The sequence below is a fragment of the Anser anser genome, assembly GCF_964211835.1.
Source record: "Anser anser genome assembly, chromosome: Z".
NCBI classification, from domain to species: domain Eukaryota; kingdom Metazoa; phylum Chordata; class Aves; order Anseriformes; family Anatidae; genus Anser; species Anser anser.
The window spans coordinates 33,630,662-33,656,549 of NC_139723.1; the positions used below are offsets into that span (position 1 = coordinate 33,630,662).

At 41.6% G+C, this 25,888-nt stretch overlaps 1 protein-coding gene across 2 annotated transcripts in view; it reads left to right on the forward strand.

The window, feature by feature from the left end:
* Nucleotides 1-64: 64 nt before the first annotated feature.
* Nucleotides 65-25,888, forward strand: part of HOOK3 (hook microtubule tethering protein 3) — an 87,297-nt gene continuing 61,473 nt past the window's right edge. For both annotated transcript variants that reach the window (XM_083817601.1, XM_083817600.1), the window contains exons 1-3: nt 65-217; nt 14,811-14,896; nt 24,186-24,258. In XM_083817601.1, coding sequence (XP_083673727.1) covers nt 161-217; nt 14,811-14,896; nt 24,186-24,258 — 216 coding nt within the window. In that variant the 5' untranslated portion in view covers nt 65-160. The remainder of the gene's footprint in view (nt 218-14,810; nt 14,897-24,185; nt 24,259-25,888) is intronic.

The following is a 25,888-nucleotide window of genomic DNA, read 5'->3' on the forward strand; positions in this document are numbered from 1 at the left end:
CCCCCCCCCCCCTTCCTCCCGTCAGGCGGCTCTGACGTGTCTGCGCCGCGGCGCGGCCTGGCCCGGCCCGGGACAGGAGCGGACAGGGCGGGGCGGGAGGGCTGAGGGAGGGAGGGGGCCGCCGCCGCCGTCGTTGAAACCGACCGGGCCGCGCCCCGCCATGTTCAACGTGGAGAGCCTGGAGCGGGCGGAGCTGGGCGAGAGCCTCCTCACCTGGGTGAGTGCCCCCGCAACGCCGCCGCGCAGCACCGAGCCCCGGCGGAGCCGCCCGGGTGCTGCCTCCCCCCCACCCTCCCCACCCCTGCCTCCTCCGCTGCCGTCCCCGCCGGGGCGCTGCAGGGAACAAAGGGCCCAGCGCGGCCTCCTGCCCCGCAGCCCTGCCTCACCCCCACAGCCCCCCCCCCCGGGAACCGTGGGTGCCCGGGATTCGCCCCGGTGTGGTGCGGGCGCAGCGGGTGGCGGCTCGGAGCCATTGTGCGGGGCTCCTCCTTCCCCTTCCGCCGGCAGAGCCGCCGGGTGAAATGCCCGCGGCGTGAAGCCGGGCTGCTGAAACGTGTCCGCCTCCTCCCGAGGCTTTTAAATCGTGCGAGGTCGCGGCTGGGCAAAGCTGCGGCGGTGAAGTTACCGAGAAGCGGCAGGGTACGCTCCTCTCCGAAATCCCAAGGGAGAGGAGCAAGGGAGATATACGGTGGTTAGAGGTGAGCAGGTGGCCCAGAAAGTACAGCAGCCTGAGGTCGTGGGCAACAGTACAAATATATACATATTTATATACATATATATGTACACACACAGATCCCAGGCCGCCCCGCTGCGTTACGCGGGTCGGAAGAAATAACTAACTCCTTCTCTGTTTCCTTCCTTCACGTCCCTGCCAGCCTTTGTGTTTCCACCGTGGCTGGCCCCCTCATCCTGCTGCAGGCTTCCCATGCTTTGCTCTCTCAGGCGCTGGGAACGAAAAGTCCTCTTAGTGGTAGAATTTACGAGGAAGTGGCTGTCTGTGAGTCCTGGCAAAGGAGGGCTCAGAGCAAGGAGAAAGAGGTTGGCATACCGGGGGCGATGGAGGAAGGTCCGTCGATGTGTGCTGCTAGTTTATCTGTGTTTTTGTTTTAGCCATTCTAGATACACTCCACTGGTGCGCTCTGGCAGTAAAGCAGCCATGCTCCTGGGAGAAGCGTAAGCTTAAATGCGTGCCTAGCAAATGGTCACGTTCCCAACGCCTTCTGAACTCCCCAGATTCCCGAGTCGCCAACAGACCAGATCTTTCCTTTGAGCATGAGGCTACTGTGCCAGAAACACGTGAGCTGCTGCAGAATTTTCAGTCAAAGAGAATGAATTTTCTCTTGTAGGGTATTGGTCAGTGGTGATTTGAACTGTTGATCCTACCCGTTATCCAGTCGAAGACTAGACAAAATAATTAGACTTCAGAATGTTTTTGAAGCGTAGCATCTCTTTAGAAATCCGTGTCAAGTCTGAGAAGATTTTAAAACAAAAAATATTCCGATTTGCAGTTACGTAAGTGTGCCGTTCAAATTTCATCTTTAGGTGTTAATATTTCGGTGGAATTACTTCTAAAATCTCGTAATGCTAAGGTATTGGCTAGCTGGCAAGGGAGAGCACAAAATGCAGAGACACAAGGCAGCGGCTGCTTCCCTCCTCCCCAAAAGAATTCTTTGTACAACCAAATATGGTACCAAACAGCGGCTCGTGTGTGTTTTGAAAGCCTGTCTTGTCAACTTCTGCACGTGTTCAGATCTGGTGGGAGCTGGATTATTTACTTTGGTAGAAAGTAAAGTAAGAGCCACCAGCTCTTGTCCGTGGAGACCAGGAGGACAAGTATATTGATACAAAGTCTGTTCCACATTAGTAAAAGTTAATATTGATTTTTTTCTTGCATTATGGTAAAAAACAGTGAAAACAGCTAGCAATTTCTTTTTCCATGCTATATTTGATAATGCCACTTAACAAATCAATTGTCTCAATTACAAAACTTCATTGTTACCCTTGAAAATAATTTGCACTTCCTTTAAAATCTAAGCCATTGAAAACAAAATTACCTTGGGACAGAAAACTGCCCTGAAAATGTAGACATTTCTCTCTAAGCTTTCCATTTTTACCACAACAGTGGTAAAAATAAAGGTCTTGTGGGGTTGACCATCTATAGGAGTTATTACTCAGCCATATGGCCATATGACATATTTGGGCAGTAGTTAGCGTTTATTGTCTTTGGCCCTGAAACTGCATCTATCCAGTGAAGTCTGTGGTAATGGTCCATGCAGATCCCTTTACATTTCCACCCTTTCTACCCCATTAAATACTGGGATGTTCAAGAAACTAACTGCTGGCTTTTTGGTGAACAGAAACATTAGTAAATACTTCTTAAAAAGCATTGGAATTAGTAAGCGCATTTCTTAAAGGAGCGTATGGGATTGTGTTATTTTTTGCAATTTCAGGATTTTCGTATGAATGTGACATTTTAATTGGCTCTGTTTTAAAAAAAAAACCATATATATATATATAGTTTCACTTTCTTCCAAGACAGGCAAAACTTGCAAAAAGGAAGAAAAACCGACGAAATGTTTAGCCCTCAGTGAAACTAGCTGTATAAACAATGACTTTTTTGCCTGGCCTTTCTCCCAAGTCCCATAATGATGCTTGGGAAACCACTCATTTAGATGGGAAAATAGATCTGTCTTAATTACCATTTACGCGTACCTCAGATGGCCGGTCTTTTCCATTGTGCCAGGGAAGTCGTCTGTTCTTAAGAACTGGTTTAACCTCCCAGATTGCTTGCTTCACATTCACACAGAAGTACTTGAACTGGTTTGTCTGTGTTTTAAGTAGAGCAGATAAGGCTTTCCACAGGTCTGAGAACCTGTTCAGCTTAAACTGGATGTTTGCTGGCACGGACACAGGTGAGATGAAACTGCTCCTCCCGCTGCCAACCTATGATTTTAAAGACTGGGGATGTCCTTCACGTCTTTCACCTTGTGTGGCTGAGATTCCTGTTGTGGTTTCTTTAAGCTAGACCAAACTGCTTACCTGTAAATATGTTCTGGTTTATTCTTTAATATTTCACTCCCACCCCCTTTTTGTGTTGCAGTCTAGCTTGGCATGTAATTTTCAGACTTCTAGCTCTTTGAGAGCTTTGCCAAGTGTGTTCCTGAATCGCTTTTGTTCAGAATTTTAAGCCAGGAGAGTTTTTGCTTCCTTCCATTTCAGCAGGTGACCATGATGATCCTTCAATGCAGCCAGGGTAGCAGCAACTAGGGTGAAGCCGAGTGAAGGACTGGGACCCAACTACTGGTGTCTCAAAGTTGGTATTTATACTTCAGCAGTTTTTGCAGCCTGCTGTAATTGCAGAACTGTTACCCTACCAAAAATCTCCCAGAAGCCTCTTCTGAGACTATTCTAGGCGCTGTGGTGTAGTTATCCAGGCAGTGCTGCAGCCAAAGCAGTCTAGAAAAATGTGGCTGTGAGGTAAAGCTGCAGTGATTTTTAAAATTGCTTCAGCGTATCTAATACAGATTCACACCACCTTTTCTAGTCAAAACTTGTGACAGGTCCATGTGAGAACACCTGGATTGTTTTGCGTTCTTTGTGGTCCTGGGAGTGCTTTTCACTCCGATGCATCACTGAGTCATGTCTTAAAACACAAAGAGCTGTCAGACATGCATGTGGCAGTTGCACTGTAACATGCCTGTAGCTGAAATCAGTGTGATGGGTACAGGCTTTTTGCTGCGGAATCTGGTAAGTTTTCTTAAACGCAGAACTGAGGTCCGATACTGAAAAGATTACTTAGCATTGGTATATAAACAGCACGACTCCCCAGAGAGGTCGTTGTTGGGTGGTTACAGGTAGCAGGTTGCTGTAAAGGTATCGTGAACTTTCTTTCCTTCATGATGGTAAGTAACTATTATTTTGCCATACGCTGCCTCCACCAAGCTGCCAGCTTGCCTGCTTTCTTTCTCTTCTCAAGGCCAAATAGATATGCTATCTATGTGCTGGTAGACATGTTAAAGCCTTATAAGTGTGAGTTTTGTAAATACTGTACAAGGCCACTGTTTTCGTTTCCTGCATTTTAAAAACACATCTGGCCCCTTATGTGGTATCACTTCTTTGACCTTTCTCCTTTTTGGCTGAACTATCTTCGCAGTACAGTGTATCTCTGTCTTCTGCCTGTTGCCTTTTCCCCAGCTGGAAGGATTTGCCTGTGCTGGTTGGAAATCTAGACACCATGTAAACAAGTGCAGAAACAGAGATTTTGATTCTTCAGGAAGGCTGCTGGTAAACGCTGTTTAGGCCTTCTTTTCAGAGAGGATCAAAGCTGCCAGAATTTGCTAGTGAAACTCTGTTTTCCCTTCCTGTTCAATTATCCCTTTTTTATACTATGATGTCCTTGATCCTTGTGCATCCATGCTTTTAAGTACTCATCTGATTTCTTATGGATACAAAGATCGTTGGAAACAAGTTCAGCCTGTTTAAACTCTCTTTCAACCCTTGGTGATTGACCACAAAGCTGTAGGGTTTAATTTTCTTCTGATGATATCATTGCATCAGCATCTCTTACCTGCTGAAGAAAAACCATCATAGTTCAGGGGCGGTTGGTTATTCTGGTGGTGACAGCAGATCAGAAAATAGTTGGTTTTGAAGATGTTACTGTTCGGGCAGAGGAAGAAAACATTGAGCTTGCCTTGTCAGCATTTGTGGAACACAGGCTGATCGCAGCCCCTCTATCTGCTGCAGTAGACCAGTAGGTTGGGCTGCCTTTCTTTCTTTTGATGACCTCTCACTAAGATGTCAAAGAGTTTGTTGTTGCACTCTTTTAGGTGTGGTTGTCTGAGGGGCCAGTGTTCTGAGCATATCGTTTACTGTGTTTGAAGGAGCTGGGGTATCTAGCACTGTTGCTGGGTGATAGGGATTTTTTGACCTGTCATCGAGAGGTCAAGGAGGGGCAGAACAACTTCCCTTAGAGACTGCGAACAACTGATACAAGGCTGATAATGCGTGAATATCGTAATTAAAGATGATAAAACACATTCTCTATGTTATTTTTTTCGTCTCAGTCTCAGATGTGTCAACAACAGGAAGACAGGGTAAACGCAGAATTTGGTAACTGCAGACATTATTCTTCATGTGTGCGTTTTTATCAGTGTTAGGTTCTGGTTCTTCATGGCCTTGTCACAAATTCTGCCTTTTTTTTCAATTCACTCCTTTCTGAAGAGCCATTGTATAGTGGTGGCACATTCATAACAATCAGTGGTTCTCTGGAAGTAAAAAAAAAAAGTTAAAAAAAAAAAAGGGTAAAAAAAAAAACCAAAACGAAAAAAAACAGCATTTTGATGTGATTCAGCATGTGCTCAGTTTCAGTTCTGCCCCCTCACTTTTCCAGGGGGATTGTGAGATGCTGCCAGGAGAAGAAGCAGGTTTTTCTGCAGAGAACCGTGAACCTTAATCAGTACAAAGGAAACAACTGCTAGCTTGTTAATCTTGAAGTGGGAGGTGAGGAGAGGAGCTTGTTTCCATCTTTTTGAAATAGTTAAACAGTCAATCGGTGAATATTTAAATTGGGAATTTGGCACAATTGTCATTGTCTTTATTCTGAGACTGTTTTAAGGCATTTGAACTGGAATATGAATATTCTGATGCTGTGTTCTTCCTGGACCGTCAAAAGTCTTTGCTGTGATGTGTTCGATGTTGGTAGAGCAATTGCAGACAGAAATTGTGGAGCAGGGGAGAGAGAAGAAAAAGGACCCAAGACTCAATTGCACTTATTGCTGTCTGTGTTTTTGAGTGAGCTGAGGTACTGTGACAGTTCAGAGAGACTTAACCAGCTTTGGTTTTCCTCCAGCTTCAGAGAGACTTAAACAACTTTGGTTTTCTTCCAACTTCAAAGTTCAGGGTTGCTTGAGCAATTTAATTTGCAAGTCCAATTCACGAATTAAAAACAACCAAAAAAAAGTTTGGCCATACAACAGCTTACGCTAGTGCAAGGTTAAGGCAAGAATGCGTGGCTGGAAGTGAGGGGAAGAGGATAGTAGTGTCCTTTTTGTGGCTTTTGTTGCCAACAGCCTGGTGGGTCCTGCCGCACAGGGAAGGGGATTAACTCCTTTCCAACCTGCTGGTGATGGTTTTCTGCCATGCAGAGCATGCACGTGCTGTTCTCCTGGCTGCCTCGCTTTGCCATATGTGACTTATGCATTCCCGTGAGTTCCCTGGTGCTTCTCGTTCATGCCAATGAACACAAGATAACATGGAAAGGAAGAAGAGGGCTTTGATGGGGAGAGAAGCTCTCTAAGTTCGGAGGAGCTAGCGTTACACTCCTGCAAGTGGCAGGCAAAAGCTTTTGAATGGACACAGAGCTGGAGTTTGAATGAGCTAGCTTGGGCTGTAAAGCAATGGCAGCTCTTCAGTGGAGGCGTGCAGGAAATGGTTCTGGGGTGCTGCGTGTAGTGGAGCAAGTATTGCACAAGTGGATGCAGTATAAAGCTGATGATAATGTGCTTCAGCCCTGAAATTGGTAGGGCTTTTCCACATCATTTAGCTGCAAGATTATTTGCAGTGCTTTGTGTCCTGTAGAAGTCCTGTTGACTGTTCAGAGCTACATCTCTCGGGATGGCTAAGTTTAGACACCTCAGCTAGATACTAGCTGTGCATCCATACCATGCATGAGAGGCATTAGAAGATCTGGGAAAATAATTTAATTGATTCCAGAGCTGCAAAGTATTAAATAGGCCTTTCTTCTGTTCTGGGGTTGCATAAGACAATCCTTTGAATGACCTTATTTGCCACGGTGTCAAGGTATCCATAGTTTCATTTCAGGGTAGAAACGAGTACCAATATGTTTACGTTTAACTGCAACAGATTATGGTTGTTTTATGAATTTTAGTGCCCCTTTGGTGCTCAAGGGAAAACAAACAAACAAGCAATGGGACTTCCACACTGCAAAGTGTTTTAGCTGATTTTATTGTATGGACAACACCGAAGGATGGCAGCTTGTTCCACAGTGACTCTGGTCTTTCTTGAGGGATCATGGAACTGGCGCAACCTCTGACAGTACTTGTTCTGCATACCTAAACAATCTCCATGAAGTCCAGGAAAAAGTTTGCTGAAATAAAAATCCTAGAAATGGAAGAGGCTTGAACTGTAAGATATGCCAATTTTAGTGGTGTGCTATACATCTGTGTTACCAGCTGTAGAATCTGTTAAGTCTGAAATGTTAGCTTTATGAAAACTTACAGCAATCTCTTTCCGAATCCCATCTTTTAGGTGCTAAGTCACTCTTGTGATCCTGTGAAGACTGTGTGTTTCCACACTGATCAGAAAGCCTGTGCAGATGATATTTCAGTCCAGCTTGGTACTGTTGAATTCATCCTCTGTGCCTTTGGAGGAGAGCTCTTTATTCCACTTGTCAACAGAGACAGCACTTCTCATTTAAATTATAGCTGCAAGAAGGTGGAGTTGTAGGCTTTAAATAGGTATTCTTCTTTCCCTGTATCTTGCAAAGGGAAAGCTGTCATCTATGTTCATCTTTTTTTTTTAAATAATACTAGAAATGTGTATAAATCTGGACTACTGGTATGCTAAGTTCTTTTGTCTAACCATTGTCCAAGAAGCTAAAGGACTTTGCCTTGCTGCTTGTGCTTTATCTTAGTAGGGGTCAATTTGAGCATTTTCGCCTGATGTTATTCAGGTCTCTAGTAGTCTAGCAGTCTTCATTTAGAAAACAGGAATTTTCTCTTTTGTTCACAGAGCATTCTGCTTTTAGAGAACAGTTTCATTTTCCTTCTTTCACTAAACTTAACACACCACTGTTCTATGGCTTGCATCATCATACAGGCTTCTGTAAATCAGAGTGCTAACGACAGAAGATATTCTGTGCTTCCTGTGTTTGCTTGTTAATGCTGTATCACTTATCAACTAAAGGTGGTACAGATGTGAGTCTTTACACTGGCAGAAGAAACTGGTGGCTGGACTCCTATAAACCTTGCCATTTGTGTTTTTCCATGAGAAGGTGTTTCTAGTCTTAAGAGGCACTTTTTTTTTTGAGTTTATAAGGTTCATTGGTGCTTGGTGGAGTGTGAATGTGTGTATCCTATAAATCTGTGTGTTACGGTCATGTTCTGGCAGTTCCGCACTTACTGATAGCTTGTATTTTGAGGAAAATAGTAAAAAGCATAAATGGGTAAATATTACTTTTAAATAAAATATGATTAAGTTGGTGAAAGCTCAAAAAAATGTTGATTTAGTGTACAACGTTAGGCCTTTGTGTTAGGTCTTATATTTTAGTTTTATCATCACAAATGCTCTCTAGTATTCTTTTTTATCTGCTAGCATATCTGGCTTTCAGCTGAAAACAGGGATATGTTCCTTTTCTCCCTGGGAGTTCATAGATTAGTTTTTCTTCTCGTGCATGTTTCTGAAATGGTTAAACCAAACATCATTCAGACTTGAGTTTCTGTTCATTGTGTCTTAATAATGTGTCAGACTTGAACATTTGAGTTCACAGTATTTTAATGTCAGTGTCAATATAGTGCAGTAAGAACTGTTTTGTGATATCATGGCTCTCCCATCTCACAGTGCTTTAATAAGTTAGCTTTAGCCACCAGGGTATCTCACCTACTTTCTGCACTGTTTCCCCCTGCCCCCCAAAAAAACAGTTTCTGTGTAAAATGTAAGCTGTGAAGGGAGTATTTTGAGTGAGTTCTTTCAAAGCTTTGATATCTGACTTGCTCAAGTATTAGGCATCCAAAACCGTACATATAAAATAAGTGAATTAATAAAAATAATATCCATCTCCCTGGAAGAATCATCATTTTGGCCAGTGTACTCGGTTTACCTGACAAGGTTTTGCTAGCAGGGGGCTGCAGGGGTGGCTTCTGTGAGCAGAGCCCAGCAGCTGCCCCGTGTCAGCTCCAAAAGGGACCTGCTGCTGGCCAGAGCTGAGCCAGGGTGAGACGCTGGTTGGGCCTTTGTGAGAGCAGATTTAAGGAAGGGGAAAAAATGCTGTGCAACAGCAGCTTGGAGAGAGGACTGTGAAAGTGTGGGAGAAGCAGCCCTGCAGCCCCCCAGGTGAGTGCAGCAGGAGGGCACGAGGTGCTCCAGGCAGGCAGCAGCAGTTCCCCTGCGGCCTGTGCAGGGAGAGGCCCCTGGTGGAGCAGGCTGTCCCCCTGCAGCCCATGGGTCCCACACGGAGCAGATCTCCACGCTGCAGCCCCCCCGTGGAGGAGCCCCCGGTGGAGCAGGTGGATGTGGCCTGGAGGAGGCTGCAGCCCATGGAGAGCCCCCGCAGGAGCAGGCCCCGGGCCAGAGCTGCAGCCCGTGGAGGGGAGCCCATGCAGGAGCAGGGGGTCTGGGGGGAGCTGCCGCCCACCCGTGGGGGACCCGTGCTGGAGCAGTTTGCTCCTGGGGGATGGATGGACCCCGTGGTACGGAGCCATGTGGGAGCTGTTCTTGAAGAGCTGCTGCCTGCGGGCAGCCCCCGCAGGCTCAGTTCGGGAAGGACGGCATCCCGTGGGAGGGACCCCACGGGGAGCAGGGGCAGGGAGTGACCGTGAGGGAGCGGCGGAGACAAAGTGTCAGGGACTGACCGCAGCCCCCATTTCCCAGGGAAGGAGGTGGAGGAGGGTGGGATGGAGGGAAGGTGTTTTTTGGTTTGCTTTTAGTTCTCACTGTTCTAATCTGCTAGTGATAGGCAATAAATTATATTAACCTCCCCATGCTGAGTCTGATTTTCCTCTGGTAGTGATTAGTGAAGAATCTCCCTGTCTTTATCTCAAGCCATGAGCTTCTTTTCATCATGGTTTCTCCCCCTGTTCATCTGAGGTAGGGAAGTCAGAGAGCTGTGTCGTGGAGCTTGCCATCAGTGTGAAATCACAACAGCCAGTACTGTAAAGACCTTGTCATTTCATTGTTTAGCTATTTGAGTGCCTAACGTAAAGTTGGTTTGCAATTAAATCTTTGAGATTTTAGTAAGGAGAGTCCAACAACCTCATAATCACTAAAAACATCCCAAGATCTAAATCTGTGAATAAAACTGCTGCTTGTCTGAGAGCCTTGTCTGCTTTATGCAGTCTGCTGCTATCTTGGAAAGCAAGAAAAGATAGTAGTGTATGGCAGAAGATAGCAGTGCTGCCAAATGGCTGGAGAAAAATGGACGAATGAAAGAAACCTTGCTGAAGTGCTTCTGAAGCACTGTATCAAGTTACAGGATAGGAATCCAGTTCCCATTCTGACAGGTATGGGTCAGTACAAGAATTTGGAATTTGAGGAACAGCTTCCTGTATCAGGTAGTTAGCTTACCATCCCGAGAAGTATTAATGGTCTGTTTTTCTCCAGGCATTGAGGCTGAGTGAAATGTGTTTTAGTGGGGTACTTGCAGATCTCACTGACAGTACTAGGTGAATGTGTGAGGAGAGAAATATCCAGCCCTCTTACAAGTACTCTTGGTACTGGCTTGTAGGGATTTGCATCCATGCCACTGAGATGGGTTCTTGTCTTCCTCTTGCTCATTTAAGTCACTTTTTCCATCTTAACTGTGCTTTGTTTCATTTGTGGTGACAGAGCACTGATGTATGCTCTATAGGGCAGCTAGTTGTAATCTTGCACAGGTAGTTCCAAAAACGTAGTTTTTAGTGGATAAATGATTCTAAAGCAGTGTTGGAGAGTACTCTGCTCTGAAAAATAACTATCTGGAAGCTGGGGATTACCTTTTGTTGCCTTTATATATAAGGTAACCAGCGTTTCTATGAGCTAAGAACCTCTGATACAGATTTCAGGTATTATTACAAAAGAATACATGACAGATTTATTGTGCAGCTGTACCAGCAATAAAAAAACAAGCTATGGACAGACTGTGCAAAGAACAGGTCTTTCATTAACTCTAGCCTTGAGAAGTGAAGGGTGGTAGAGAGCTTTTTTGTCTTTCTATTTGGTTTGTTTTTCTGGTGTTCATCTTCTTCCGGCTTCATGAGGTGCTGGATATCCCATCACAAATTTTATTCTGGTCTTCAGCTAGGGTGTTTGAGAATAGAGTGTTTGTTCAGTTCTCTGACCTTCGTATAAGATTATTTTTTCATGAAACATGTTTCTCCCTCCTATCCCTAGTAGCTAACAAATCCTCACTAGCTGTGTGTGTAATGTGGAACTGTAATTCAGATCGTCCAATGTCCTGAGTTCCTGCAGCAATTACTCCCCAGTTACAGACCCCTTTGCATTGAAACATTCACCTGCTACTCTTTTTCAGTTTTGTATAAAAATTGACAGCACATGCTCATGGCCTAGTGAATTGGTGCCCTGGATTAATATTTTAACAAATGAAATAAAACAACTACCATGTAACAAGAGAAAAGGGTTATGGAAAATGTGAAGGCCTTGCTGGGGCAGCAGCTGTGATACAAGTGGTGGTTTTTTGTTTGGTTGGTTTTGTTCATTTGGTTTTTGGAGGTTGTTGTTGTTTTTTTCCCCTCAGTGTTTTCCCCCATCTGTCTTGCCAGTTAGTTCATCTAGTTTGTCAAGGTTCCTCATAGTGGTACAAGATTTGGGGGGGGGGGGGGGGGGGGAAGGATCGTAATAGGGAGTGGGAATGAATTTACAGCTTTGGGGAATAGGAAATAAGGGCAGTATTGCAAACACTTGAGAAGAAGGAACAGTTCCAGCAGGGTGAGAGAGAAGCCTTCCAGGGGAAGCACGTTACAATGCACAGGAAGGGCAGTGCGTCAACAGCCATTGCTGAATAGCTCTTCAGAGGCACACAAAAAATTACTTGCTACTCTCTCTCTCTGCAGTTGGACTCCGCTTCAGCATTGCCGCATTCTTGTCATTCTTCTCCCTTCTGGAAAATGGATTCTGCTGTTTCTTAAGAGATCCTTAGCTTTTTGTAGAACGATCTGAGAATGGACTAGGAGTTTAAATTTGACACAAGTGTTTAAAATTTGTGTAGTTTTGGAGGGAAGAAATTGTTCCTTTCATGTATCTGAAGGATATGAAAAAGTCACATGGCTTTTTAGAGCCAAATAAAGGTTTTGTAGTATGGAATGCAAGCAAAGACATTTCTTACAAAATTAAAATGTATGTGAAGAACTAAGTTGGGAAATTATTTTAAAATTTTCTTTCTGTTCTGTGTCATCTAATAAAAAGCATTATTGTCCTCAGTTCCAGTCATGCATGTGTGAGTGTGAAATCAAGAGTTCAGACTGGTAGCCTGAGCCGTTCTGCTCCTTGCTGACAGTTTTGACCTTTTTTTACTTATAAAGTATGATGATAAAAATTAGTTACAAAACTGCAGAGATTATGCACCTTGTTGTTCTGTGTCTTAGAAATAGGCTTGGCAACCTCCCTTCTTGGCTCAGTGTAGTACTGTCTCTTAACTACACTCCTTATTTAGTCAAGGAGATATTTCATATGTCAAGATGCAAAATAAATTTCAAGAAACTGAATTCGTTTGCAGTACATGTGAAGACCACCTTAATGTCAGTATTTCTTTATTTGAAAATAGCATTTTACTTTGTTTTTGAAAAAACAGAGTAAAGTTCTTAGGTTAATTTTTCATTTGGCTATTGTTCAGCAGACTAAGTGATTGAAATTATGGTAATTTAAAGGAATAGTATAGAAAACTTGAAGTAAGTTTTCATGTTTATGCTTGAAATTTTTACCCTTATAGCATCTTGAACTTCTTCAAGCATAAGCATCCACACTGTCATTACAACCTCTTTCACTGGAGAGAAAGTATTGTTTCCTGTTTTAAAGTATTTGTGGATTTGGCACAGAATTGGCTCTGTATTCCTTTGACAGTATTGACATAATTCAGAGACTATAGGTAAGTTGAAGTTTCTGGCAAAAGAGCAATTTGATTTTACATCCTGTTCTGTGGTGTTTTTCATGTTTTTATTTTGTTGTTGTTGTTTTTGTTTTCCAGCCCACCCACCATGATTTTTGCCTCGTGTCTAGTTAATCTATTAGGGCTTCTAGATTCTCTGGAGGGCAAGTGACAAAATGTTTCCTTAGTGAACCTCAAACCAAGCTACACATAAATTGACTTGATCTGGTTACTTTGTCTGTTCTGGATGCCACACAGTAGATTTTGTTCTTGTACTCTTGGATCGTGTGCATCATTCATGACTTCATAGGTAGCTGCTTTGCCTGGTCACTGAACATGTTTCAAGAGTTCACTGGTTTTGGCCATTCATGGACATCATTGCTGCTTTTTCCTAATGAAATGCTAGGGTTTTTTCCTTCCTGAGTAAAGGGAAGAAAGGAACACACGCTGAGGGGCTCCTTCTCCAAATTAATTTTAAATGGCAATGTTGCTGAAGTGCTTATTTGATGTTATGAGAATCTGGATATTGTGCTTTTGATTTTTGAGAGCTTTCTCCACAAAAAAAAAAAAGGTCATACACAATTTCTTATAAGGTGAATTGCAGTGTATAGTAAGATATGTATTCAGAGGGCATTTATTGGGAAATGGCTTGTACCAACATTAATATTTCAAGTACCACTGAAGTGGGAATGTTGTACAATGTGTTCACAAAAAATGGTTGGTATATCTAATGTTTATGTAGCCTGAAGTTGCAAGCTGTCTTGTAGGCTTTCTGATCTCTGACACATGCAAGTAGTGCTTCCTACTAAGAAGCCCAAGCTTCCCTGGAAGGAGAATAACAGCAGAGAGCACTAAGCAGATATTCTCCAAATGTCATGTCATCAAAACTACCTCCAGAAAACTCATCTGCATCCCTAAAAATTATTGTTCGTTTAAAGTAAGTGATCAGGTAACTTAGACCAGTTGAAAAGACTGTGCTGAAGCAGTGTCTTTTCCACATCATTGGAGAAAGAGAGAAAAGAGCTTTCCCTGGCATTTTTGTACATTTTCTGCTGCTGTGGTGGGGGGGAGGGTTGCAGATAGCTTGTAGGCTGTATGCATGTAAATGGAGCAGAAGAATAGAAACCATACAGAAATTAAGTGTATCGATGAGTGGGTTTTTTTGTTAAGAGATTGCTCTTGCTCCTGCATAATTCCTTACTTCTAGAATAATACACAGCATCCTTACAAAATTAGATTTGTCTCAGTAAGTGTGTTCAGTGCACAGTCTGTAGGGGCTATTTGTTATAAACTAGCTCATCTTTAGGCATAAGTAATTCTGTCATCAAACAGCTCAGTCATAATGGCCTTGCCATTCCCCTTTTATGCATCTGAATAACAGCACTTCTGTATCATTGCTTCCATCTGAAGATCAGAGGCTTCTCATGATATGGACTATAATGCCTGTCACTGTGTTAATTAAATGCACTGAAATAATTAGAATGCTAGTACTCTATGGACCTGCCAGGGCTTAGCAGCATTGTGCTTTGCTCCTTTATCTGAATATTTGGGAGCAGTTAAGTTTGGAGTATGTGTGTCTCTCTGAATTTGGTCTTGTGGTTGTGGAGAACCTGTGAGAATTTTGTGTAATTGGTGTTACTTTTAAAATATGAGTTTCTTACATATGTTCGTTGGGAGGAAGTACTTGAATATATGCTCCAGAAGTACTTAAAGGGGAGAAAGTCCAAGTAAAATGCTGTGGGAAAAATGCCTTTTGGGGAATGTCCTGTTGTCAAGCGAAGTTTACAGCATTTGTGCTTACAAAAACAAAGATGATAAGCCATGTCAGTAGTTCATTTCTTTAATTGTGATTAAACCTAAAGTTTCATACTTCTTAATATATACACCAAATGTGTTGAGTTTACTCTGTTTGCTCTTTGGTAGCTTTTTTTTTTTTAGTTTTAAAAATTTCTTGACATTGAAGTGAAAGAACGTAACTTTTTTTGTTCTCCCTCAGATCCAGACATTTAATGTCGAGGCACCATGCCAGACTGTGGAAGATTTAACGAGTGGGGTTGTGATGGCCCAGGTTCTTCAAAAAATGTAAGAAATAATTTATCTAATTATTTAAATACACACAGATTTATTTTCTGTATAAATTTGACTGATATTAATGTATTTTAGTTCAAACGTGGCTGGTATTTCATTAGGAGCTGTCTATTCCTTTGTTTAGATAGTAATTTAACCTGGAACATGACTAATACGCTTCTTCTCCAAAGTTTTCAAATAACTATCTTAAGGGCAAAAGAAAATATATTAAGTTTTCTTTTAGGAAGGTATTTATTCAATTCTAATCTTACTGGAAAGTAAATTGGGTTAAAAATAAGCTTGCAAGTTCAAAATACTTTTTTGGGGGGGTAAAAGTTGGAACCAGTGCAAGGTAACGTATCGACTATGATCATTGCTTGAAAAGCAGTGTACTGGTAATGTTAGAGTCAGTTTCAAGCAATAAAACTGGTGGTAAACTGAATAAAACTGTCGATTTGGTTGTTTGCAAAGATACTGCATTCTTGAGAGTAAGTGGAAAAAATAATAGTTGTTGCACTAGATAATGGTTTTGTTTTCTTGAACTGTAAGGGTCACAGGATAAAACGCATTAGTTCAGCATCTCACTGTAATGTAGGATGTGTTGGGGGAGTACAGGTAAGCATCTAAAGCGTAGCAGTCTATATCCAGATTTACTTACTTTCACAGAAACACAACTTCTTATTGTTCATCAGAAGCTTTAGCAGCACTTACCAAAGACAATAGTGCAAATTGAGTATGTCAGTCCTACAGACTTTTTGTTCATTTGTTTTTTAAAAAGATACGCTTTATTTCCTTCAAATGTTAAGATGCTATGGTGGTTTCAGTCTAATGGACAACTGAACTCCACCACAACCATTCTCTCACTCCCCCATCCTCAAAGAGAGAGGGTGGGAGAAAATATGGTGGAGAAAAAAGGGCTCATGAGTTAAGGATAATTTAATTATGGAGAAAAGAAAAAAAAAAAAAGCGAAGGCTTTGTGGGAGCAAAAAGAGAAAACAATTATTCTCTACTTCCAGTCAGCAAGTGAGGTTTGGCTATGTCTTGGGAAACAGGGTCTCAATCTGCGTAGCGGTTGTTCAGGAGGACAGACATTGTCATAATGAGAGCCTCCCTTGGGTTACATCAAAGAGTCTGGAACAGGCAAAGTTGGAAGTCATCTCTGCAGTGCCTAGACCGACCCTGCTTCTCAATGCAGAATCTGCTAGAGGAGGCTGCCCAGGACTGTGTCCAGTTAGGGTTTTGAATGTGTTGAAGGATGGAGACTCCAGAGGTTCGCTGTGCAACCTGTGTAAGTATTCGGTTGTCCTCACAGTGAGAATGGTAGCAATAGCAACAAAATGAAATAAAAATTCCTTACTTTTAGATAGAAGTTACTGTGTTTCACTGCCTCTTGTCTGTTCGCTGATGCCACTGAGAGGGTTCAGGTTCCTTCTTCTTTAAATACGTCAAGTATTTATATACAGGATTGATAAGATTCCATTGACCGTTTTCTTCTTGAGGCTAAACAGATCCAGCTCACTCAGCCTCACCTCCTATGACAGATGCTTCAGTCCTTTAATCATCTTAATTGCTCTTTGCTGAGCTTCCTTCTATGTCTCTGTCTCTCTTACTGGTGAGCCCAGAAACAGTGCTTCGGATGTGGCCTCACGTTGTGGTTTAGCCTGGCAGGCAGCTAAACGCCACAGAGCTGTTTGCTCACCCCTCCACCCTCACCCAGTGTGAATGGGGGAGAGAATTGAAACGTGCAAGAACTTATGGGTTGACATAAGGACAGTTTATTAAGAAAAAGAACAAAAAAGGAGAGAAGGAAAAGGTGGGAAAGGAAAAGCAATAACAACAAAAAGAAGAAACAAATGCACAACGTAGTTGCTTGCCACTGGCTGACCAATGTCCTAGCTAGTCACCAAGCAAAGGCAGATCCTTGGGCCAAATCCCCCCACTTGTTCAGCATGACACCACATGGTGTGGGACATCGCTTTGCCCATTCTGGGCCAGCTGTCCTGGCTGTGTCCCCTCCCAGCTCCTGGTGCACCCCCAGCCTCCTTGCAGGCCAGCACCAGGAGCTGAGCAGTCTTTGGCTTTGTGTAAGCACTGCTCTGCAATAACTAGAACACTGCTGTTATCAAAGTAATTTTCATCCTAAATCCCAAACAGAGCACCATACCAACTAGTAGGGAGAAAATTAATTCTATCCCAGCTGAAACCAAGATGTCTCACCAGAGCTGACTAGCACTTCCCTTAACCTGCTGGCAGTGCTCCTCCTACTGCTGCTTAGGATGCCATTTGGTCTTTTTTGCCACAAGTGCACACTGCTGTTATGTGTTCAGGTCGGTTTCTTCCAAGCTCCCTTTCTGCAAAGCTGTTTTCCATCCAGTTGGCCTCCAGCAAATACTAGTGCATGGGGTTGGTTGTTCCTCCCCAGGTGCAGGACTTCACGTTCAGTTTTGCTGAACTGCATAAGGTTCCTGTCTGCCCATTTCTCCAGTTTGTCAAGTTCCCTCTGAACAGCAGCACAACTCCCCAGGTCTGTCAAATGCTCCTTCCAGTCTTGTGTTATCTGAAAACTTGCACGCTGTTCTGTCATCTAGGTCACTATTAAAGAAGTTAAACAGGGCTGACCCTTGGGTGTGCTGCTAGTGGACTGGCCTCCATCAGGGGTTCATGCTCATTCGAGGCTGGCAGTTCAGCCACTTTTCAGCCCACCTTATTTCCCACTTACCCATCCCATGCTTCATTAGCTTGTCTATGATCTAAGTATCCTGATCAGGTGGCCTGTAACAAGCATGTATAGCAACATCACCTGTGGTGGTCTGCCTGGTCATGTTAACCCATAACCTTTCAGCTGGCTCATCGTCCATCCCAAAGCAGAGCACATGCATTCCTGCTGCTCTGTCGCATTAAAGGCATCTCCCCCTCATTGCCTTCCAAACCTGTTCTTCCTAAAGAGCCTGAATCTATCCATGGCAGCAGTCTGGTCGTGTGAGCTATCCTACTGTGTCCCCATGATGCCAATGAGACTGTGGCCTTATAATTTTCCTGTTTCTTCCTATTTGTTTTCAGTGCTGCATGTATTAGGCACTTCACATTGACATGCAGTCATGCTGATTCCCAAGAACGAGTTTGAGAGCTTTCACTGTAATTATTTTCTGTAGACACTTTATTATTCATGTGATTGGAGTGACCCCACCTCAGCCCTGTTTTGTTGACCACGAGGTCTCTCCTGTTCATGTTGCCCTGCAGCCTTTGCTTGCCACCAGATGTTCGATCATCCTTTACCTCCTACATTGTTTCTTGTTTAAAACTGTTACCAGTTGCTAGCCCATCAGCAAAGATGCTTCTTCCCAGCACAGACAGGTGGATCCCATCTCTTCCAAGCAGTTCTTGATCCCTCAGAGAGGGTTCCATGGTCACAGAAACCAAAACCCTGCTGCCAACACCAGTTACACAACTGGTTGTAGGCCTGCAGAATCTGTCGACTTCTGAAGCTCTTCCCTTTAACTGGCATGACAGAGAGAAAGAACACTGCTTGGGTCTTGACCATTGCTTCCAGAGCCGTGTAGTCACGCTTGGTATGCTCCAGGTCTTCCTCGCTGTAGAGTTGGTGCCCAGGTGGAAGAGTAGAAGGAGTAACAGTCTGAGGGCAGGATGAGAATGGGCAGGTTTTTATGCCCTGGATTCAGGCCCACAGCAAGCAGCGCAACCTTCATTAGATGACAGGTCAGTCAGGAGATGGGGAGGGCCTCTATCTATTGCAGCAGGGGATTGCACCTGCTAATTAATGCTTATCACATCCCTCTGCTGCTGCTTTGTGGGCCATGTGTACTGGACACTCTCAAGTAGTTAATTGTCAAAAGACAAATTTACTGCCTAGACTGGAGAGACAAAATTTCTTAAACTATGTTATCCTTATTCCATTGGGAAGAGTAAACTCGTGTTTCTGTGCAGCATGATCCTTGAAATTCAGGTGTTTTTCAGCATAGCTGCTCCCCACCTTCCCCCACCTTTAGGGTTCTCCTGTAATGTGTGTACATAAAGGGGAGAGGAGAGAATTTTGGCAAGTTTTATAGGAAATGTCCTGATGCACCCAAAAATCAGTGTGTGAAAAGTGACTGAAATACTGGATTAATGCACCCGTTGAGAATTCCTCCCTAAAGTTCTCAGGGAATGAAGAAGATGCAGTTGGTGAAAAACACAAACTGAATGAGGCAGAGCATTGACAAAAACTGAGGGATGTTGTTCTTGTCCAGTCATATGGATATACTTCCATCGGAGAGTAAGGATAGCTTTTCATCTAAAAAATCTAAAAAAAAATTCTAAAGTTTGAGGGTCTAAACTCACTGTTCTATTTTTCAACCTCTACCTTCACGGAAAGTTTCCATTGGTACTTGTGAGGGCAGGCAGTAGTGGAAACATGACAAAGTCACTAGTTTATGATGAGGAAGAGTTTCAGGGAATAATAATAAAAAAACTACCCATACCTTGTGTCATCTGTTCAGAAGAAGCCAGCAGTTCCTTCCATTTTGAAGTATGTTTTTCTTAATGTTTTTATGCTAAAGGTAGTGTCCCATGTTTGTAAGTAGGGACCATTGAGCAGAAATGCCAACTTACATGGCAGATTTTTTTTTGTAATAAAACTTCTGGAAGACACTGTGAGAAGAAAAGGATACAGAAAGACAATTACACCTTCAAAAGCTTTTCAGGAATGTAGTGTGTGATAACATATGGCAGACATTTGAATTATGTAAGCAAGCACAAGCATTTTACTTACAGATTCAGGTGTTAATAAACAGGTTGTGATTTAAAAAAACACAACAAACACTGAAAGACATCATTCTTTTTATCATAAAGCCCTTATTGTTGAATTTCAGGTTAAAGTGTCATTGAATGGAGTTCTCCAGTGCTAATAATTTTCTTCTAAGAAATACATTCAGCCTATGTTTTAGCCTATATTTATTGTATTATTCCTTAATATTTACTGTTCATTTGAGTTCAGATAGGAAAGTTGCTGTTCCCTCTGATTAAAATTGTACAGTAAGATAAGTAAAGATTGGAAGCAGAAGCGGGTGTTCAAGTTGTCTGAGTAGGCTGTCTGGCTAAAATCATGTTGCTTATGCTGTTCCAAGCAGATAGAAGTGCCATAGCTAGCTTCCAGATTGCATCATCTTTTTCTGTGTGGATTTTTGCATTTACCACTAATATTGTTCATCTGTTTCTTACTGTCCACTGGTATCCCCATAAAAGCATATTACTCTGTTTTATACTATAGTTTTAAATTTTTCTTTCATCTCTCTCTGGAGACTGTTTAGTACCCGGTGTTCCTCTTCTTTTAGTTCTTTCTTTTTTCAGTCATTTGGGCCTTGGTAGATATGGAAGATGGTATTTGTTTTCATTTGTCATCTGAGCATTTTGCCCCCCTTAATGAATTATTCATTTATAATATTATACATTGCAGCATGCTGTGTATGTTTTGACACATGCAGAAAGCAAAAGCCATGCTTTTATGTGTCCCTAGTGGAGAGATCTCTTTGTAAACAGACATCTCTTAAAGCAGCTTACTGTACCACTGTTAAAATGAGTAATAATCATGTGTTATACTCCATGTTCAGTGGGTTGGTTTTCTTTTCTTCAGAAGAATATTTCTGTCTCTTGGCATCTATGATTTGGAGAGATGATTGCTTAAATAAAGGAAAATTTGCATACAAAATAAGATGGATGTGGTATAAATGAGAACTGCTGAAAGCAACATCACATGAAGTGATACACCATTGACAACAGGATAAGTGTCTTGTGCTCTGAAGAAAAGTTCCAATTACCTGCAGTGCTATTCAGAGACTAGGCAGCAATCAACTGATATACAGATGCTTTTATAACCTTGAAAGTTACCAAGTGCAAGAGATTCCCCAACTTTGAATATAGGCTGAGGAACTTCATCACTTCAGAATGCTGAGTTCAAGCAAGCCATCTCAAAGTATTGATTATGCTCCAGTCAGTTTTCTGCTGACCTTGTTTCGTGCAGTACTTCTTCAAAATGAAGTGGAAGGTTCTGTAACCACAGCTGTTCAGTTCTCAACCACACATTTTCATATTTGCTTGGGTGATGCTTTTTCAAGCATTACTCCAAGAGATGACAGCATCTTTCGTAGTGACGTGGACAAAGGGAGTTCAAGAGCTCTGAGAATGTGGTTGAGTCATGATTCCCAAAGGTTTAGTAGAGGGAAACTTGTTTGCAGCAAGGGCTGTGAATGAACTAGTGCAGCTTTTGGAGGAGGGTCTGGAAGCTCTTTTAAAATGTATTTCTAGAAATTCTGGTGGAAAGCTTCTGGTTTGAGATGATTCATTCCATTGGTTCAATACGGAGAGAAACTGTTGCAGTTAATATAAATTCTGAACCTTAATAGGGCTTTTGAGAACAGGAATTAAATTAATCCAGTGCTCTAGGAATGATTCTGAGGTGACTTTTACATGAGGAAAGGGTGGTCATTCTAGATTTGCTTGGTGTTGATGCCCACCTTGTTGCTTTTCTGCTTATATTACTGACAAAATATTCTTTGCAGTATTCTACTAGTTATTGTGTAAACACACTGAGATGCCCTAAAGAGAACTGTTGGTATTATTCTGATCACTGCTGTGTGTTAATGGTGTAGAGTGGCTTGCTTACCGGGTGCTGAACCCTGGATACTTCTGTGAGATTTGTATACTTAAAAAGAAAAAAAACTGTGAAATCTGTGGAAAAAGGCCGCCATACTTAGTTTAGGTTTAATTCTCAGCAATCTTCTTTGTCTGATGATCTGTATAAAGGTGCAGATAGCCCAGGACTTCTATCAAGAAAGTGAGGGGCATTTTCTTTTCCATGTGTTACAGTAATTGCAGTAGTACCTGAGAAAAGCTTTTTATGTGCTATCAAAGTACAAGCATCCAGAGTGGAATTATTTGGAGCTAAACCTGAAATCTGTTTCTTCTTCAGTTGATGCCCTTATTATTGAAATGGGGTATGCAGCATTAGCCTGCCAGTTGGTCCAGAGTTCTGCCTGTGGACAGTTCCTCATGCTTAGTTATTTACAATCAAAATAGTAAATCGGGAGTTGTTACATTGATGGCACTGCAGCCTTGAAGTAGCTGAAGATGTTCATGACCAACTGCAATCTTTAAAATAAGATATGGTCCTTAAGAAAGTCCCCATGGTCTTTTTTGCTGGGGAGGCACAGATAACTAGTTATACCTGCTTTCTCACTGAGCTGGGTAGACACTTGGTGAGCAAGTCTGTGAGACACCAGCCTTGGTGACGTGAGTCTGTGAGCAAGGCTCGCTTGTGTTTGGCAGAGTGCCCATCCAGAATATACCAGGCTGCTTTGTGAACTCCAGACTTCAAACAGAAGCAGTTCAAGTGGGTCTCCTTGTTTTCAGCTAACAGGTGTTTTTTTTCCACTGTTCTCCGGATGATTTTGTTCAGATTGGTTGGAAGTTAGGCATAAGTAAGACCTTTTGCAAGGAGAGACAGTATTTAATGTAAAAACTGAATGCGAACTTTTTTTTCATCTGTAGTTGATCTTGTATGTACTGGAATCAATTTCTTGCTCAGATTTACCTGCCTCTGAGAGCAGAAGCTATTTGACAGCTATTTAAAAAAAAGTCCATTTCAAAACCAGTTAAAACTGTGGATAATATGTTGCTTTTTCTGTTTCATGCTTCAAGATTTTGTCATCTGTGCTAGAACTGCACTGTTTTTGAATGGGAGCAATTTGGAGTCATCAGCTTAACTAGTAATTAAAGCTGTTCTTCCAGCTATATGTTTGCGGATGCCATGTCAGAGGAAAAGAAATATGCCATAATCTTCACCAGTGTCTGTAACAGAATGTGTAAAAATAACAGTTAAAATGTTTCAGTAGAGAAATGTTGGTGTTTATGATCCTTCTCCCCTCCTGTGTATTGTATCATGGGCTGCTTGCAGGCATTGGAACATTGTGGAGAAGATATTGTGGGGAAAATGGAATACAGGAGGGATAATGCATCAGGAAAAAATGTGGGTACAAAGAATATGCCCTACTATAATTGCTGATACAGTTGCTGGCTTGCAACATATATGACTGCAGAGATGTCACTTTAATCTCCAGACATATTCATAATTTTTTTGAGCTTTTCCCATAAGATTTCATACAATCTTACCTTTTTTTTATTATATTTCAAAAAGGAAGGGTTCAGTTCACAACTCTATCTTCAAAGGATACAGCAGTAAATCTAATAGTACTTGGCAGTGAATGCAGCAGTATACTTCTAGAAATTAGAGTACTTCCTGTGAAACTCTAACCGGGCCTACCATGTTGACTCAAAAGCCTTATGTTTATAAAAAGTTTTTCTTCCCTGACAGTATGGGCCTTTCCTTATATTGTGTTGTCATTCTCCTTAAAACCAACTAGTTATAGTGCATTCTCTCTCTAGTTCTGAGAATAACGTTGTTGAAATTCTGTATGGTAGAGGAGAGATTTTACCTGAGTGTACAGTAGAAAATGTTAGTCTTTAGGTGATAAAGGAACTGAGGGCAAGAGAGTCTTAGGAGTTGTGTTTAACCAACAACCAAAGGAAGGTGCTTGTGAGAAAAAGGAAGAGAGGGAAGAAGTTTAGAGAAATAAAGGTATACTCTACAAAAAGTTGGTGTTTTTATTCTGTCGTTATCTTGATTGCCTTGTCGATAGTGCAGAAGATACAAAAAAATGTTAAGGAAGGGTGTTCGCAAAAAGATTTGTCAAAGATTACTGTGAAAAAATATTTGCAAAACCTGATAGTGTTTGGTAGATTGTTTTCTCAGTAGAAAACACTTAGCTGCACTTACGCTTTTTGATCATTCTCATTATATAGAGAGAATATATATTTTTTCAGTCTCAAGCTTCTCATTTAGCAGGGGAATGTTTGTAATCAGTGTATAGCAGTATGATTCCATAACATGTGAAAAAGTAATAAATTTTTGTAACACTTTCAAGTTATGCAAACATACTGCTCCAGCAACAGCTGATAAATTACAGGAAGAATTTATAGAGAGGGGAAAACTGACAAAATACATTCCAGCAGCTTCTTCATAATTATTAGCTACTCATGGCACACAAATGAAGCTGTGCTGTGAACAGGGTGCAAGGACTTAAAGAAGTGGGTACTAATGGGATTCTGAACTACTGTGTACTGGCCGTATATAGAACAAAGATGTAGTCATTTAAGCAGCCTCAGCTTGAGATAGGGTCTTAATCACACTAAAGTATCTTCTTAGTTTCTGGAATCAGTTTTTAACAAATACTCTTTTTTTTTCTCTTTCAGAGATCCAGCTTACTTTGATGAAAACTGGCTAAACAGGATCAAAACAGAAGTAGGAGATAATTGGAGACTAAAGGTATTTGACTTATCTGCTTCTCTGCAGATCTGTAGTTCTGTCCTTAATACAATATTGTGTTTAAATATTAGCGTATTTCTAGATTAAGACCTTGCTTTATAGTACAGTAAGTTAAATTTAAGACAGTTTTTAATTACACTTGCTTATTTTTTGTTATTATAGTCCTGCATAGTTTAGCGAAGAAAACACATTTTGAGTTTTAAATGGGTTTCAACAATTTAAAAGAAAAATATTAAAATAAACATCATGCTTAAACTACCATCTGAAAAACAAAGAAATGTGAATGAAACATCTTTTGTTTTTAATGCAAAGTGTGAAAGTATGCTTCCATATAGAGGAAAAAAAGCTCCAACAAACAATTGTGTAATAATAGCAGACTAATAGACAATTTATTTAAATAAAAATGGTAAAATGTTATTTCATTTTACTTTGCCAGCTCTGCACAGCTAGTGAGTTTTAGGAGAGGAAGTGATGCTTTTTCTGTGTTGTTTGTACTCAGCATGTTTTTTAACCACAGCGTATTTGCTGGGTCATTTATGTCACTTGGTATTCTAGTACTTTCTCTGCAGATCTTAAAGGCAACAGGATTTACGCTGGTACAGCCATGGAGCATTTTGGTGTATAAAACCTGAAGAACACAATTTCATATGCAGATACTAGTGTAGTTTCCGACCAGAGAATGATATATGTACCTTTCTGAATTGCTGTTTCCAGCCTGGTTTCTTCCTGATGATTTTCATTAGATAATATTGCATAAACACATTTTGTTCTGGCTCCCAAAAGCTTTTCTAAACATCTGTGAAAGGGCTACAACTGTGGGAAAAACTCAATGTTGCTGACTGGAGCGGGGGGAGACACGGTTAAGTGCTACCTGAGGAAAGGACGGAGGGTGTTGTTGTTGCCTATGTTGTTAGCAGATCTGTCAGCACGTTTTCTGCTGCCTGGCCAGTATGTACGAGTCTGGACTGTCTAGAACAGCTTGTCTAATAGCCTTACCAGCAAAATGTGGGAACATTGTTGAGAATATATTGATAGGCTGGTAAAGAAAAGACATGGCTCCTAAAAATAAAAAATAAAAATCTGCTGGTAGTAGAGCAGTTAATTTAAATTATTTTTTTTCAAAGAAGCTTATGAAATTGCAAATGAACAGCTAGATGCAAGGTTTCATTTTTCCCTAAAACAATACTGTGGCTTTTTTTCCTAAGGAATATTGAAGTCTTGGTTGTTAAACTAGGAGAACAACAGTCTGACAACTGTTTGTTATAATAGTATTTCAATCGATTAAAAATGGAGCAGCAACTTCTGTAAATCTTACAGAGCTTGAGGAAGAATTATTTTTTTCCTTTCTCTCCTGCCAGTGTGGCAAAGTCTAAGGCTTAACAGGTGTGAATAAAACAGAAAGACTGAGCAATCTAGTAACTTCATTATGTGATTGAAGTCTGGAAAAACATCAGCTCAAATTTCAATTTCTTGCTGATGTCGTTCCTTTTTACTTTTCATGCTTCCGTGTAAATAAGAACTGAAGACTGATATTTTTTTCTTGTTTAAAACAAATGCATGTTACAGCTTTTTGTATATGTTCTTGTATGCCCCTTCCTTTAAAAGTCACAAATGTGGTATTTCTACTCCC